The 15,553-nt window shown below is 41.2% G+C and overlaps 1 protein-coding gene across 9 annotated transcripts in view; it reads right to left on the minus strand.

Moving 5' to 3' along the window:
* Positions 1 to 875: 875 nt before the first annotated feature.
* FOXP1 (forkhead box P1) overlaps positions 876 to 15,553 on the minus strand; it is a 378,109-nt gene continuing 363,431 nt past the window's right edge. For 8 of the 9 annotated variants that reach the window (XM_030956498.1, XM_030956504.1, XM_030956503.1 and 5 more), the window contains 2 exons: positions 11,978 to 12,144; positions 5,316 to 5,904 (listed from right to left, as the gene is read on the minus strand). In XM_030956498.1, the coding sequence (XP_030812358.1) occupies positions 5,760 to 5,904; positions 11,978 to 12,144 (312 nt within the window). In that variant the 3' untranslated portion in view covers positions 5,316 to 5,759. Of the gene's footprint in view, positions 5,905 to 11,977; positions 12,145 to 15,553 lie in introns of all 9 variants that reach the window. The other variant, XM_030956506.1, reaches the window with a different exon arrangement.

Genomic DNA, 15,553 nt, shown 5'->3' on the forward strand with positions numbered 1-15,553 from the left:
TGGAAGTGCACTACACAACCAAGGCCGAATTTGTACTCTCTGTATTTTGATTATTAAAATCTACCAGTCCGTACCATTTGGGGACACACTATAATGAGTGTGCAAAGTTCCCCTCCCCCTCCCCCCAAAAAATAGTTATCTGGTGTAATTTTATGATAGAATATTTTTATAAAATCATTTGTACTAATTTAAGCATTTATCATTATATGCAAAAAGATTTCTTGATGAGAATATTATAGACGGTGCATGTTTTTGACATTAGCATTTTATTTGGATGACTAATCTTGCAGATGTGAAATTTTAATGAATTATTCATGAAAAATCTCTCCTCTGAAATTTCAGTTTGCTGCTAATGCTAGTTATTAAACATTTTATTTTTCTTTACAAAACCTGATGAGGAAAATAAATGTGTGCTTACTCGAAAGAAAAAGAAGGTGGGTTTTTCCTTCAGTTTGTCTCAGGTGACAGCGTCAGTTGGGACTTTGCTCCTCACAGTTATATGGACCAAGGGGTTGATCCTGCAAACCCCTTTTGGCAGGGTGCAGTGCACATTCCCAGCCCTTCCTACCAAAGCCAGCAGCACCATTCCCACCAGGGCACTGCACTGGGAAGGAGCTGCAGGATGAAGACCCCAGCCCTTTCCTTTGAGAAAACAAATAACCCCTTGCGACCCCAGTGGGCAAAACTGAAGGACTTCCTTGGAAAAGGGGATTAATTCCTCGAATTACAGTGTCTTCCTTGCTTCCAGCACTCCAGCCTCACCTAACTGCCCTCTACAGACTGTCCACAAATCCACCACTAAAATACTTTGTACTTGAATGTGGTTGGGAAATCTCAAGGAAAGAGTTGAGTTTGTCCATCCATGAACGAGCTAGGACATGGCTGAGGTGCCCTCGGATCAGGGACCATGGGATGTGACACCAGAGTCACTGTGAGGGGGAAGAACAAAACAAGAACTTCGGACATGGCAACTTGCATTACCAGTGTGAACAACCAGCATTTTTATTGCATTTGAGAATGCTATAATGTCAGTAATTAGTACTGACTACACAACATTTTTTATTGTCTGTATCAACAGACATGGAATGATGGAATTACAGTTGATGTAAGGAATGAGTTTCTTTTATGCCTTATCAAAAAAAAAAATCTTGTTACTGGCAGCACATACACACGAAGCACCATGCTAACAGTCTGGACTGTACCATTTTCATCAAGGCTTATGGGTAGAAGATACTTGGTTACCTGTTCTGGGCCCATTAAAATGCAGTCCTGAACTGCAAATTCACCTCGCAAGACGAGAATACTAAATGACTTCTGAAACATCTAAAAAAATCACTCTGAGTTCATTAACCAAAGGTACCAAAGGATTTCAAAAGAGTTTAAACACGTTTGGTTTTTTTTTTTCCATGCTATAATGAACGTGAGATTATTGGCGATCTGAAAACTACAATAGTTCAAAATTATTTTAAAAAACTTTATATATATATATATTTTATGTATGTATATATATAAAATATCTAATGATCTGCAATATTTGTAGAACCAGCATCCCTGCCCCGGTCTCTCCCCGAAGCTGAGCTCCAGGAAAGGGGAGGTGCAGGACCTGCCGTGGGACTCTTGCGAGTGAGAATCAAAAAAAGGTCTTTATTTTTTTTTGTGGTCACTTGTTCTACATAAGCCTTGATTTTGTTTTTGTTTTTTTGGTTTTTTTTTTTTTCATTTCACTTTTAGTTGAATGCAGAAACCTAACAGGTTTTACATTTACAAACTTTTTTTTTTTGTGGACAAGGAAGGCTTTGACTCTCATTCCTGACAGCGATTTACCTGATACATGGTACTACTTTCATAATGTACGCTTTTCTTTGAGAAAAAAAACATGTAACAAATTGTCTTTACATCTTGGCACCTTGTAAAGTTTTTTTTTTGTTTTTTTATACAAAAAGTTCAATAGTTTGACACTCCCCATTATTAATCACTACTTCACTGATAAACTTTGAAAGTGTGACCCTGGAATTCATCATGCAAAATATTTACTGCAGCAGGAGAAAAACATTTTTTTTAAACGATTTTTTTCTCCTTTCAAATATATGAACTTTGTTTAAGACAGCCAGAAAAGGCAGTGGTAAGATAACAGAAGGGGTGGGAAAGTATCAAAAAAACCAGCTTAAACACAAAAACTGTACAAAAATGCTTCGATCAATGATAACAGGAGAAAAAAAAATTCTGTCAACTATGTTACAATTTAAAAGCTGAAAAAAAAAGTCAGGGATTTTCTCCCACATGTCAGCAAATGTCATCCAATATTCTTAAAGCAAGGATAACTAAATAAAATACATGTGCAGCGTATTCTGCAATTCCATTACATACAGTAGTTTTTTTTTTTTCAAAGCTATTTTTTAGTATAGTTAATATAAAGCAGTTGCACAAAAAGCAAAAGGTGTTTTGACAAACAGGTCTGCATTTATTCCTTTTGAGGAATGATATCTAAAAAAAGGACCTTTCCACCTTTTCCTCCCTCCCCACCCTCCCCCCAAAAGACAAAGGCTCACACAGACACAGTGGGATATATATGTACAACATAATAAACCCCTCCCTAAAGAAGCAACTGTATATCCAAAGGGATACAGAATCAGAATTGTAAAAATCATAGTGAAGTTTGCTTGATGTAAAGCCTGAGATTTTCAGTTGGTTCTTCTGCAAGGCTGCAACACCTGCCAGATATGTTAAACTCTAATTTTTTGTTTCTTTTTCTCTTTTTTTAATTTTTTTTATTTTTGCTACAGTCTTTAGACTAAGCATGCAAGACATACAACTAAGTGCAACTGAGTGAAATGTATTTTTTATTTACTCATTCCCTAACAGTTTGGACTGAGGTATGCGTACTAACAGTTTTCTCATGCTGTTATCTTTACTCATGTCTAGCTACACATGCTGAGAATGAACTAATCTACCAGATTTTTATCCCCCTTCTGAATACCGAACTAACCAGCAAACCACTCAGTTTTGAAGCACAGGGCTCAATTCTCATGATCCCTGTCTGGCTACCGCCGGCACGTCACGAAGCTGCCTGGATATAATTTAAACCAAAACTTAAAAAAAAAAAAAAAGAAAAAAATTTAAAGAAAATGTTTCCAAATGACCACAGACTGCCCTTTTTTTTTCTTTCTTTTTTTTTTTCCTTGTCTTTTTGAAACAGAAAGCAGAGTTTTATAAAAGTAACTGCCAATAAAGTTTTTTGTACCAAAGCTTATGAGTGGACAGGAGTGTTATTTCCTTATGAAAAATGCTGACCAAAAACCAAACAAAACTGAGTAAATGTGCCAAGATCAACCAAAATTAAAGCAGACATCCCAGCACAGTCCCGGAACAGAAGTGGCACACAATCTGTAGAACCAAAGACCAAAAAATTTTTTTCCTTTTTATTCTAGAAATACCATTATGTCGTCCAGTTAAATTGTGGGAGCTTTTCTGTTCTCTTCTGTGTTTTATTAAACTGTCTCCTTTATCTGATACTCTAAATTTTCCACAAAATAATTGTGTCTTTGCTTTCTTCAGCTCCCTTCTCATAGCTCCCTCAGTAACACTGATTCCTAATTTTAACCTCAAAAGCTCTCCTCAATTCCTCTTTACAGACTTTCATTTTGGTCACTGTAAAGAATTGCAAATAAAAAGTAACAACTTTGGTTCAGACATCTACTTGGCCTTCTAAATTTTCTAGAATAAAGGAGCAGTTTCCCTCTCAGGTTAGCAATAGCCCACATCTTGTCATTTCCCTCTAAATTCTTCAACCTCCTTTGATCAACAATAAGAGGATATTTGGCTTCATAAGATAAAGCATATAACAGAGAACATAATTTACCTTTGTGTAATATCTTTGGTAATTTTAGGAAAAAAAAAAGGTACAAAGAAGAATATAAATTAAGCTCTGAAAGGCTTTTCGAAATAATAAAAAAAAGCTACAGTCCTACATAAATAAATGAGTGACGGAAAAGTGGTTGCAGAATGAAAATGTTTAGGTGTTTGGTGACTGAGGTTTACTGACCTATGGCAACAGATTTTGTATGTCGTGTTTGCTTTGCAGAGCTTTGCCAGTTTTGCCTAACAAGCCCCGGCGCCAATTCTCTCCCAACTCTCCTGACTCCTCCGGCGAGGTTTCCATACTGGCTGGTGTAATATTGCATAACAATCCTAACTGCAGTACTGGATTTGCACAGCTGAAAATTAACACTTTAGCATTAGTGGGGCCCCATCCTTATTAACTCCCGTAACAAGTTCAATCTGAAATCTAATTTGTATTCAAACAGATTAACACCACCGAGCAATCCTGAACTGATGTTTAACCGTGAAACATCACCATGTACAGTAACAATTTAATGAAGTCATCTTTCCAACCACTATTTGCAAATGCAAATGTAAAAAAACAATAGAAAAAAATAAAGTTGTAATAATAATAAATGTTTAGGTGCCCATCTCGGTAATCTTAGATATTCCAGAAAGATGTGTTGACCCATTAGAACTCGTGTTAAACAACCGAGAACCTGCCACTGTACTATTCATTCTCTACTAAAAGTGAACTCTGTTGGTGCTGCATATGTTTCTTTGTGCTGTTCAATTTTGTGGCATTTGCTAATATTCACCGTTGCTGCCAAAAAAAAAAAATCAAAAAAATCAAAAAACCTAAACAAAACAAGAATATATTAAAAATACTGCTTTGTGGAATGAATCTGTGTTGCTTCCTACAGTGTTTCTATGTTCATCTGTCATTCATTCTCATTCTTGCAGTACTTCGTTCCTCTCTCTCCGTTGGACAACCCTTCCACATGTATCGTGCAGCATTTGGGACCTTTTCAAAAAACAACAACAAAAAAGGAGACACCGAAATGGAATGTTTTCCATAGCTAAAGAAAACATGGTGGCATCTGAAGGATATTGGAATGAATGACAGAAAAAACTACAAACAATTCAATGACATTCAGCTTCGTGTAATAAAAACACCTATTAACATTCATCACAAAGTACAGAAAACGTTGAAGCCTCCGAGAGGCCCTGGGCCCAGATGAGGCCTGAGGTCAGAACTTAAAATGGTAGAGGAGAAGTGGGGCGGGGGAATAAAAGCAATACATTAAAGAGTTTGGGATAATTTTTTCTTTGAACCCCTCCCCGATATACACGCTCACACGCACGCACACATACCCACACACGTGCACACACAGGCCTTCCCCATCCCAAATGGAAGCAAAAAAAAAAAAAAAAACCAACCAACGAAACAAAAAAAAAAAAAACCAACCAAAATGGAGTAAAGGCAGTGATAATCAACATGCAGTACTGTGCAAATATGTTGTCCATTGGAATCCTTAAAATCTGGGCAAAGACTTGATCTGCAGTTCAGGTGTACATGCTCAGTTTGATGTCCTCAAGTGTCCAAAATTGGCAGGACCTGCAGTCCACAGCTGGCTGCTAAATGCAAGTGAATCAGTTTAGCAAATTTACAACACTGATGTTGACTGTAAGAGAGGAAAATCCCAAGTACCAAACAAGTCCATCCAATGCACAGAGTACAAATTCCTTTTTTCAACAAAAAGTAGAAAAATCAAAAATACTCCCAAATGGGATACTTGATGGCACTAAGAGTTAACATATTTCATAGTTGTCAAAGTGGACTGAGAATCCTCCAGACTGTACAATAATGGAGAGATTTCACAGCTAAGTTTGACGTGTTCTTCCAATCTTCATTCTCAGGATAATGATGTCAGACATACTCATTCTATGTCCTCATTTACAGGTTCATCTTCATAATCTCTGTCGTGATCAAAATCTGGACTGTGGTTGGCTGTTGTCACTAAGGATAGTGGGCCTTCATTTTCATCTGGGTCTAATGGTTCTTCTTTGACATGCACAGGGTGCCTGGGAAAACGAAACAGCAGACAATCAGCAAGCTGCTCATTAAAAAATGGTCTTGACAGAATGGGTGGTTTGGGGAAAAAGGCAAAGTGGTTTGGGGTGTTCAGACATGGAGGACCAGGTCTGAGAGCTCCAGGTCACCGTGGAGAAGCCCCTCAATGTCTGTGCTGGCCACAGAAGCCAAGCCAAGCACTATCTCCCAGGTAACAATCAAGAGAACAAGAGTGAACAGCCTCATGTTGCCCCACAGGAGGTTTAGGTTGGATATTAGGAAAAATTTATTCACTAAAAAGAGTGACCAAACACTGGAACAGGCTGCCCAGGGGAGTGATGCAGTCACTGCACCCAGAAGCCTTCAGAAAACATGTGGACGTGGCACTTAAAACACAGTTTAGTAGTGGGCTTGGCAGTGCTGGGTTAATGGCTGGACTCAATGATCCTAAAGGGCTTTTCCAAGCCTAATGATTCTGAGATTCCAGGGAGGCTGTGCCAGGCAGGCAGCACTCAGCCTCCCCGGGAAAACACGCTGGGAGGAGCACCTCGATAGGGTTTCTATCTTGGGATGGAGAGAAAACGCTCTCAGCTGACACATTAAGTTAATATGATCTTTGGATAAATAAGCGGAATGTGCATCTGAAGGGGAAGGCAGGGCCTGCCCAGGCCTCAGCACAGGCCGGGCTAATCATCCTCGCTGTGTGTGCAGCGTCTCTCGTTAACATGCAGAACCTGTGAGACAACTCTCCAGAGGACGACCCCAAGTGAGGTTCTATCATTAATCAACTTCAAGCAAACACAGCAAAGAGACACCATGATACATGCTTTAAACTCCAAATTAATGCATATTTTTACAAACTGTCAATAAGGGAAGAAAAGCCCTGCCAGGAAACACAAACAGAGAGGAAAAGGCTCGCTCAACACAACAATATGATAAGAAAGCACAGTCCTAACGAGAATAATAACACTGTCAGCTGTAAACAAGGCAGAACATGATCCCCAGCTCATGGTGGGCACAAGGATGTACTAAAAAGATGAGATCTGCCAAATTTCTCATTACAGCAAAGCACATGAATAACCCGCAGGGGAATGGGGCTTGGTCATTCAAAACGGGTATGATAACAATTGAAAAATGTTGTTCGTAAATCATATTTACAACAAATCCTATACAAATACAAATTACCTTTTTCTACCTCTCTTTCTTTTTTTTTTTTTTTTTATTCAGCAGCTTTTGAAATGTAAAGTAGCCATGTGAGTCAATAGTGTCTTGTTGGTGGGACTTTACAGGAAAGTAGGATTTTATTGACATTACCAAGTATTAATAATGCGACACAGCGATGGAGACCCTGTTTGCTTCCTAAATAATTGATGTTGTAGGCAATCCCTTAAAATAAAGTGTTAATGAGTTCAAGTCCCACTCTGTCTCTCACTGAGTTGATATCCACCTCCAAGACTCATGTTTTTCCTCTGTGCAGGCTGATTTAACCCTTTCACATAAGCAACATGAACACACAACCTGAAGCACACACCTTCACTGTAAGAACTCTTCCTCTGTTTGCACAGCTTTGCTTTAAAACGAATGATTTAAAATAGCTGCCTTGTATTTTATGCTTTGTGTTGATAGCAACGACAACACTGTTTGTACTCCACTGCACGGACAGACAGCAAGGATAAATCACTGGGCAAGGAAAATGTACTCAGCATCCACAGACAGACCAAAGCCAGCCTTGCCTCATTCAAGTGAGCCAGCTGTACCCTTGTATCTTGTTTATTTCTTTATTCAGGCTTGAGCCTGGATAAGTTTAGGAAGCATCCAACTTGCTGACTACAGACAATTCGAATGTGAGTTGCGAATGCCTTTCACGTCCCTGCTTGTTTCAACTTCTTGAGTTGTAAAGTGCTGGATCAATACTCAAGTATTAACTGCACCTTCCAACTCATCCAAAGGAATGCTGGGGAGAAGTGATGCAGTATCCATGGACATAGACCTTTTCCCTTCAAATCCACTAATATGTATCCCACCAACACATCTCTGGGAGCAAAGAGGTTCCTCTGCACGTCACGTAATTTTTGAAAAAATTACGTACCAAGAGCACAGTTCATGCACTTTTTAACCCAACTAGTGAAAAAGAAGGGGTAAAGAAGAAACTGGAAGGAGACAATTCAAGGATCAGAGGTTAAGAATTGGCAAAAACTTATAAGAAGCTGGAGGTGCGCATGTGCTACCTGTCCCAGCAGCTCATGGCCTCAGTGAATATAAAACTATGCTGAATACCTGCAACTAGAAAAACTTAATATTATGAATAGGCTGTGGGGCCCCCTCACTTGGGAGAAAACATGAAATGAAAAACAGAAGAAAAAGGGGGAAAGAGCAGCTGCACTGAGAGCCCAATAAAGCCTGTGCTACTTGGCCTTTATGGCAGTGATCTTTTTTACTGCTGTTTTAATGTCAAAGTCTTGCTTTTTTGCTTTCTGGTTTTGATGCTGCCGCTGCTGGGCTTATTTTTTTTTTTTTTTTTTTAAGTATTATTTTTGAAAACGCAGAAGGGAAATTTTCAAAGGGGGCACGAGAGCACATGTCACGTGCAGCAGAGAGGCCTTGGCGCATGGAGTGGAGTTTCTCCAAAAGCTGCCCAGTGTCCCAATGCATCCCCACCACCTCAGGTGCCAGCAGGTTAGACAGGTGCTCACTGTGCTCAAAACCACTCCAAGTGCTGTGAAAGCTCATTCAAAGGCCCCCAAACCTTTCCAAAGCAAACTCTGCCCCTCTTCTGGTTTTGTTATGAAACCAGGTGAAACCAGGTGGTTTTAACTGAGGTTCTCTTTGAGGTTTGGTGTGATTCCCAGAGGTCAAAAACCAAAACTTGAGGCGTGAGAAGCAACAGAAGTTATGAAAAGCTCTGCACAGCCCTGGGTGAGACAAAGCCAGAGAGGGCCACAAAGCCACAGGGAGCAGAGTCACACCAGCCCCCCCAGCACCTCACGTGTTGCACAAACATCAGACAGTGAGCTTGGCAAAACCTCCATCCCCTAAATGAGGAGGTTATCTGGGTAACACAACCCCCAGGGAGAGAGCTGCAAGGAAAACAATGCCAAAAAAATTCCAACTCCTTGTGTATTCTGTCAGATGTAACCACAAAATGGCATGTGAGGAGGAAACCTTCCTGAATCGCTGATTTTTCCCAAACTTTTCTGAACAACTGAAATAAATAAGCTTAAATAATCTTGAAGGCAAAGGGAGACTTTCATATCCTCTCAAGTTAAGTCTGAATTTCTATTTACCACCTCACCAAATCCTCAAAATGGGGAAGGAAAACTTCATTTAGAGACTGAAGAATTCAGTCTGCTGAATTACAGAAAAGGTAAATGCTGGGTTAAGCAACAAGAAAAAGAAAGGGGAGGGGGAAAGAAGGCAAAGAAAAGAAAGGGTTTCCCATTTCTGTTTTCACAGCAGCAGAAATTCAACACATTCCTTTTAAGTAGATGCCTGGGACTCCAGAAGGGGTTAACAATAAATAACCTTGCTGAACACAGATTCCCCTTCTTTTCACATCTGAGTAATTCTTTTGTTTGTCCACTCTGGGAACAGAGGAGTTTTTAATAAAGCTGACTGTTGTTTAAAGCCACTGAGTTCTGGTGGTGCACACAGCATGGAGTAGTTTGCTTTGTGGCTACCTTTGGAGCATATCAGGATGAAAGTGTTATGTCCCCAAGCTGTAATTATGCGACTACTTTCTAGTGTTTCAAAAGGAGGGAGAGAGAAGGGAAAAAAAACCCACCCTAGCTGTGGTTCAATGTGTCATAAAAAGGAAACGAATGAGCGGTAATAAGACTTCAGCTAGAGTGTTAGACTTCTTAGCTGTCATGTTAACAAGGTCCTTTAAACCTTACAATAAAGTTTAAAACTTGATTTCTTCCAATACACTGAAATTGTTTAAAAAATATTTAGCATTATGACAAGGAAATCTGTTCTGAGAAAAAAAATGAACATGTTGTTAACAAAGCAGGAGCATGGAAAATAAAAAGGTTTCACAGCGTCTGCAAAGTTGCTGTTGACTTATGTTTTTATTTAGTAAACAGGGTAAACCCTGTGACGTGTGAATGGTGTTCTGGCTTTAGATCCCTTCAAATTACTTAGAAACAGCATTATAATGGGGAAGCTCCGAGGCTGGTATTGGAACATCACCCAGCCACATTTTACTTAAGCAAAAAGAAATGTTCAGCAGAGAACACATATATTATCAATTCTGAGAAAATGAAAACACTCAGGAAACAATCATTTCCATATTACAACAGAAAATTGGATTTTCTGGTGAATAATGAAAATGAGGCATCACTCCCCCCGACCTCCTCTCTCTCCACTATTTGTTCTGTGCCCCTCACCTTGGTATCAATGTGCTAAGAGATGATTATTAAGTGCAACAAAGGCCACAGCTACGCACAGTTCTGGAAGATGTCCTAGCCTGTTTCAACTCGGTTATTTTTCCCTCCTCTCAGTCTATTCAAAGACAAGGAAACCTTAGGTGAAATGAGAAGTGCATGAACTGCACTAGCCTTGAACTTGCAAAAAAATAATTACTCGGATTAACACAACATCATAAACGTTCATCCTTGTCTGTTAGGCCAGGAGAAACCCTTGGGAGAAGTCTTGTTTCTTGAGAAAAGTCATGTCCCTCCACTCCTCCTTCACGCCAGCCCTGCGTGGTCACAGGCAGAGGATAACAAATTGTGACTAAAACTGCCTGGAGATGAATCCGTCTGTGAGAGACGGAAAGTGTGTCATGCAATGTTACTTTGGGAGAGATAATTAATACTGCACAAACAATCACTGGAAAAGCTAAACACATTATTTGAATGTTTTGAAGTAAATGGTAAAAGACAATGTTTAAATTAATTATTAATTAAAAATGAATGTTGCCATCTTTAAAGATTTTTTTTCAAAGCACTTTGTGCACTGATTTAAAACACTGCAATATCAAAGTATCCAGAGCCTCAGATTCCTTCGTGCCCCCTCCCCTCTGACAACACATTATGCAGGTGGGAAACTTTTTTGCCATTAAATGCTAATTAGTTTCACAACTAATTACTACCGTGGTATTAGGTTAATGTTTTTTCTACTTTTTGATTTAGACTTACTTTTGTAAATCCCTTATTCAAATTACTTTGAAGTAAAAGACTACAAATTAGTTCTCTTTTTAATGTGTAATGTGAGCCCTGGCAAGCCAGCCAGTAATTTTACAGGCTGTTTTAAGGAGCAGGGGGAAGACAGGCAGCACGGTCACTCACGGGTACCCAAGTGCTCCGCCGAGCTTTCGGGAATGACAGGACTTGTAAACTCCGGCTTCCTCACCAGCCGCCAATTACCCGGCGCGTGATGTGAGGGGAGGGGGGAGTTTACAGCTTTGCAAACTCACTCCGTCACCCCATAAATACCGCACACACCCATCGGGGCATCACACCCTTCCTGCCTTACCCTTCCCTGCGCCCGCCCGCTGCCCGGGTGCCGCTCACGTTAAGCGGGGCAGGCGAGCCCCCGCCACTTTGTGCGGTTATAGACGCGCTCATTACGCCGCCGTCTGTTGCTATAATGCCCCTATTAATTCTCCTTTTGATATTTTAAGAGCAATCTATAAATCACACAGACCTTCATGTTAATGCTTAGTAAGACCGTTTTGTGTTGAGTGGGTTATTTTTGACTCGCCAAACAAGCCCATTTCCCAGCTCTGCCCCACGGGCCGTGCTCATCGCACCATCCAAAGGGGAGAGAAATCACAGGTTTTCTCCAAACAGCACAGCTGCCTATGAGGTTTTGAAGACTTAAAGAAGAAAACTGCAAACAAGTGAACAATTTTATAAGCCCTATGTCCTTCTTGGACTGGATTGAGCTGATCAGTTTTATAAGGAAACTAGTAAATGGCTCTTTTATGTTCAAACCACCCTACACATGACCCAATGGAGGCAGATTGTCTGCTCTTGCTGCTCCATCCATGAAGCTCAGGAAGGAGCCAGGAGTCTCCAGAGTCACCCTTGAGCAGATGGTAGGACAAGACCTAGAGCCAGCACATGCCTCTGCTGTACTTACATTGCTTGCATAGGGGAACGTCCTGGACTGCTGTCACTCCCGTTACTGTTCGTATGCTCCATTGCACCATTGAGCTCTTCCCTCATCGCGCTGGCTAAATTGCCCAGAGTGGGATTTCCCATGGAAGCAGTAGTGTATAGAGGTATACTGTTCTCAGCCATTGAAGCCTGCCAAGGACACAAACAAACCCATGAAGAGCCATGACTAACGTTTTTATACACTGCACAACACACTCACTCGTTCCAAAACATTCTCCACATTTACATTATTTGCAATTACAGGTTCTTTTAAATATTGTACTTTCTGATAGGTATTACCCTGGTTCCATCAAGGGAAATTTAACATCATTTAGATCTGGGTTTAAGGATTCATAGCTGTATTGGCTTATAAGAGGATGGAGCCTTCCATTCCCTATTTGGAATTACACACCCTGGAAAAAAGAAAATGTACTTTCCCTATTTTTGCTTCATGAAATTATGTTTGGGGCTTTGGAGTATTTTTTGTGGCTTAGGTTTGGGCTTTGTTTCTAATGAAATGGGGAAAAAACCTGGAACTGGCTCAGCTGATAACTCCTTCCCACTAGAGTGAGCGGGCACCAAGCAGGAGTGCAGCATCACGGAGTTTGATTTTCCTTGGGGCATGTGTGAGGCTGCCATCAGTGCTAACTGGATCAGAGCTGTACCAATCTACCTGAGAGCTGAACCACTCCATGTGGAATTTTTTAAACCTCAGCAACCCAATTCTTACCTTAGCTGTTACAGATCTGACTGTTTTATTTTGATTTTTCCCTTTGTTCTAAGGAAACACCGTGCAGCGGCACACTGGAGTTAACTTTCTAAATGGAAATCTTTGTAGGAAGAGAATGAACTGTTAAATATTTTCCTTCTGATTCCCACCGTTCTGCCTGCTAATATTTACTGTGTGTCAGCATTAGCTCATGTTGACAGCACAGTCCCGGCCTGGCACAGCAGCGGTGGGAACGCAGAAACCCCGAGCCCCGGAGGAGCCCAGTGTTTGGAGGGGATGGGAGGCACTGGAATGGAAGGGAGGCACAGAGATGGGAGGCACAGCTTTCCAAGGCTGTAGTGCCCAGGGACTGGAAGGACATTTAACCATTTCACCCATCCCAGCCGGATCTGGCTGACATCATCCGTGGCTCCCCGAGCTGTGTCAGTGCTGGGCAGCCACAGACGCTGGCTTGGCAGCACTTGACCTGCTCTGGGGAGAGGTCAGCTGGCTGCAGTGGCCAAGCAAAAAAAAAAATCCATCAGGCGGGGTCTGCATGACGCAAACCTGGCCCGTGGGAGGGGAATCCATGCGAACGTACTCCTCACCAAACACTCTCACCTGCTCCTAATTTGTGGGACAGAACTCCTCGCTTGTTGCCAGCCTGCAGTTTGACCCAGGCAAGCACCGCCAGAGAAAGGGTAGGGGGAGATGGGATGGGAAGGGAGGGCAGGACCAGCCCTCACTGCCGCATCTCCAGGAGCACAGCCCCTTTTATTCTTCCTTACACTGACCTCTCCATGTGCAGCCCTATGTGTCACACGTGATTACAAAAGCTATTCTAACGGGGAGGATTATTTTTATCTTCTTGATTCAACAACCGGCAAACTCATTGTGATTAGGGGATGCAAAGAATGGTTCACATTTCCTGCACTTGGCAAAATAATGACTCAAGTTCTTCACCCACAGTGATAACTTGTAATTGCAGTAAAGCAATTCACTGGGGGAGAGGTGGGACACAAGGAGTATTTGATAGGAAGACAGTAATAGGGGAGGGGGTGTTTTGGGAGCCCTTGTTGACCCACTGGCAAAAGACAGAACTGGTGAGAGCTGGAGTCCCCATACCTTCCACAGACAGAGGGGGGAGAGAGCTGCTTCTTCTCCCTGGCCACGAGGGAAAACAGATAGAGGAGATGTCAGCAGGGTCTGGGTGAAGGAGAGGGGAGGCTCTGCCACCCCACAGGAAAAGAAACCACAGCCTGCCATGCCAGCAGCACACAGCTTACTGTGCAGACCCCACAGTGCTCATGGGGATGTGCAAGCAGCAGACCTTCCCAGAGCCCACAAAAGCTGGGGAAACACTGCCCATCAATTATTAACTGAATGTAGGCCCTGGCAGGTAAGGCAGCCTTGTGTCCTAGAGGAATCTGCTGCCCAAGTGAGGTCGGAACTGCCCACATGGTAGTGGCCACCTGCATTAACTGCCCAGATTTTCTACAGCCCCATAGATCCCACTGGGACTTTGCCTCCAAAATCCAATGGCAGGGGGAGAAGTGTGGAACCTGCTGGTTAATCTTCACCCTAAAAGAGGACCTGGTTCAGTGCAATGGTTATTATTCATCCCCATTTATTAGAGGGGTGACAGTGGCAGCAAATCTGGCCCAGGCTCCTCTCTCCATCAGCTCAGCTATGGGGGAGCACAAGGACATGGCTCTCTCTGGAAAAGTGGGGAATGGAAACAGTTTGGAGGTTATCACAAAAGACAAGAATGGATGGAGATGACGACAACGACACGTGTTTCAGAAATAAAACACGAACAGTTCCATATGATAAGCATATTAATTGAAATTAGTCACATAGTTAACAATGTGAAGAAATGCAGGATCATTTCATTTTTGCCTTTCAGCCTCATGAATGTAAAATGTGCTTGTAATCTTAATACTATTCAGGAGACAAAGCAGTCTTTAAAAATCACACTTCACAAGACTCAAGGGAAAATAAGTTACTAATGAATGGTATTTACAGTTGCTTCATTTAAACATGCTTTCCTGGGCTTTGCAGGAGTTACTGCATAAACTCAAAAAATTAAAAGAAATGCAAAACATCATTTTCCTCCTAATAATTTGTTTCTTGGTTCTGAAAAGAGAAGTCTGCTAAACCTTCCACAAAACATGACCGCCCAAGCAAACACCCATGACTATCAGTGAACTTCTAGGGAAGTGACCCCAAGAACCACCTGGGGTGCAACCATGCATGGTGTTGCCTCCTGGATTAATTCATAACATATAAACCAGGTTTGAACGCCCAGACAAACACACAGACCCCATTACAAATCAGGGTACAGTAATGCATTTGTATCTTTGATTTATACAGAGAACACTGACTTCACCTAGGGTTTTTGAGACTGACTCAGGAATTTACTGAAAGGGGAAAAAGGGCACAGGAAAAAGGGCTGGAGACATGGACATTTTTAGGCTGCAAGTTATTAATTCTGCACCCATACTTTGTGTATTTTTGCATCGTGAAAAAATTGAATTTTTGTCTTACGATTACAGTTTAAACCAATAAAAATAATCTTTTATTTTCTATAGGAATTGCACCATTTATTTTTTACCAACAATAGGAAGATATGCAAAAATAGCCCTTAAAAGAAAGAGGGAAAAATGATCTGCTTTCTCTTTAAAGCCATGAACAATAGAAGGTCACGTGCCACAGTATCCTATCATTCAGCACATTAATAGCTGTGCTAGAGTAATTACACTTGTGGTATTTTTGCCTCAAGTGAAATTCTGAAATAAGAGGATGGAAATTATGATACTGCTGATAAATATTAATAAGTGAACTTTTAAT

This window comes from Camarhynchus parvulus, chromosome 12 (assembly GCF_901933205.1).
Source record: "Camarhynchus parvulus chromosome 12, STF_HiC, whole genome shotgun sequence".
In the NCBI taxonomy this organism is placed as follows: Eukaryota; Metazoa; Chordata; class Aves; order Passeriformes; family Thraupidae; genus Camarhynchus; species Camarhynchus parvulus.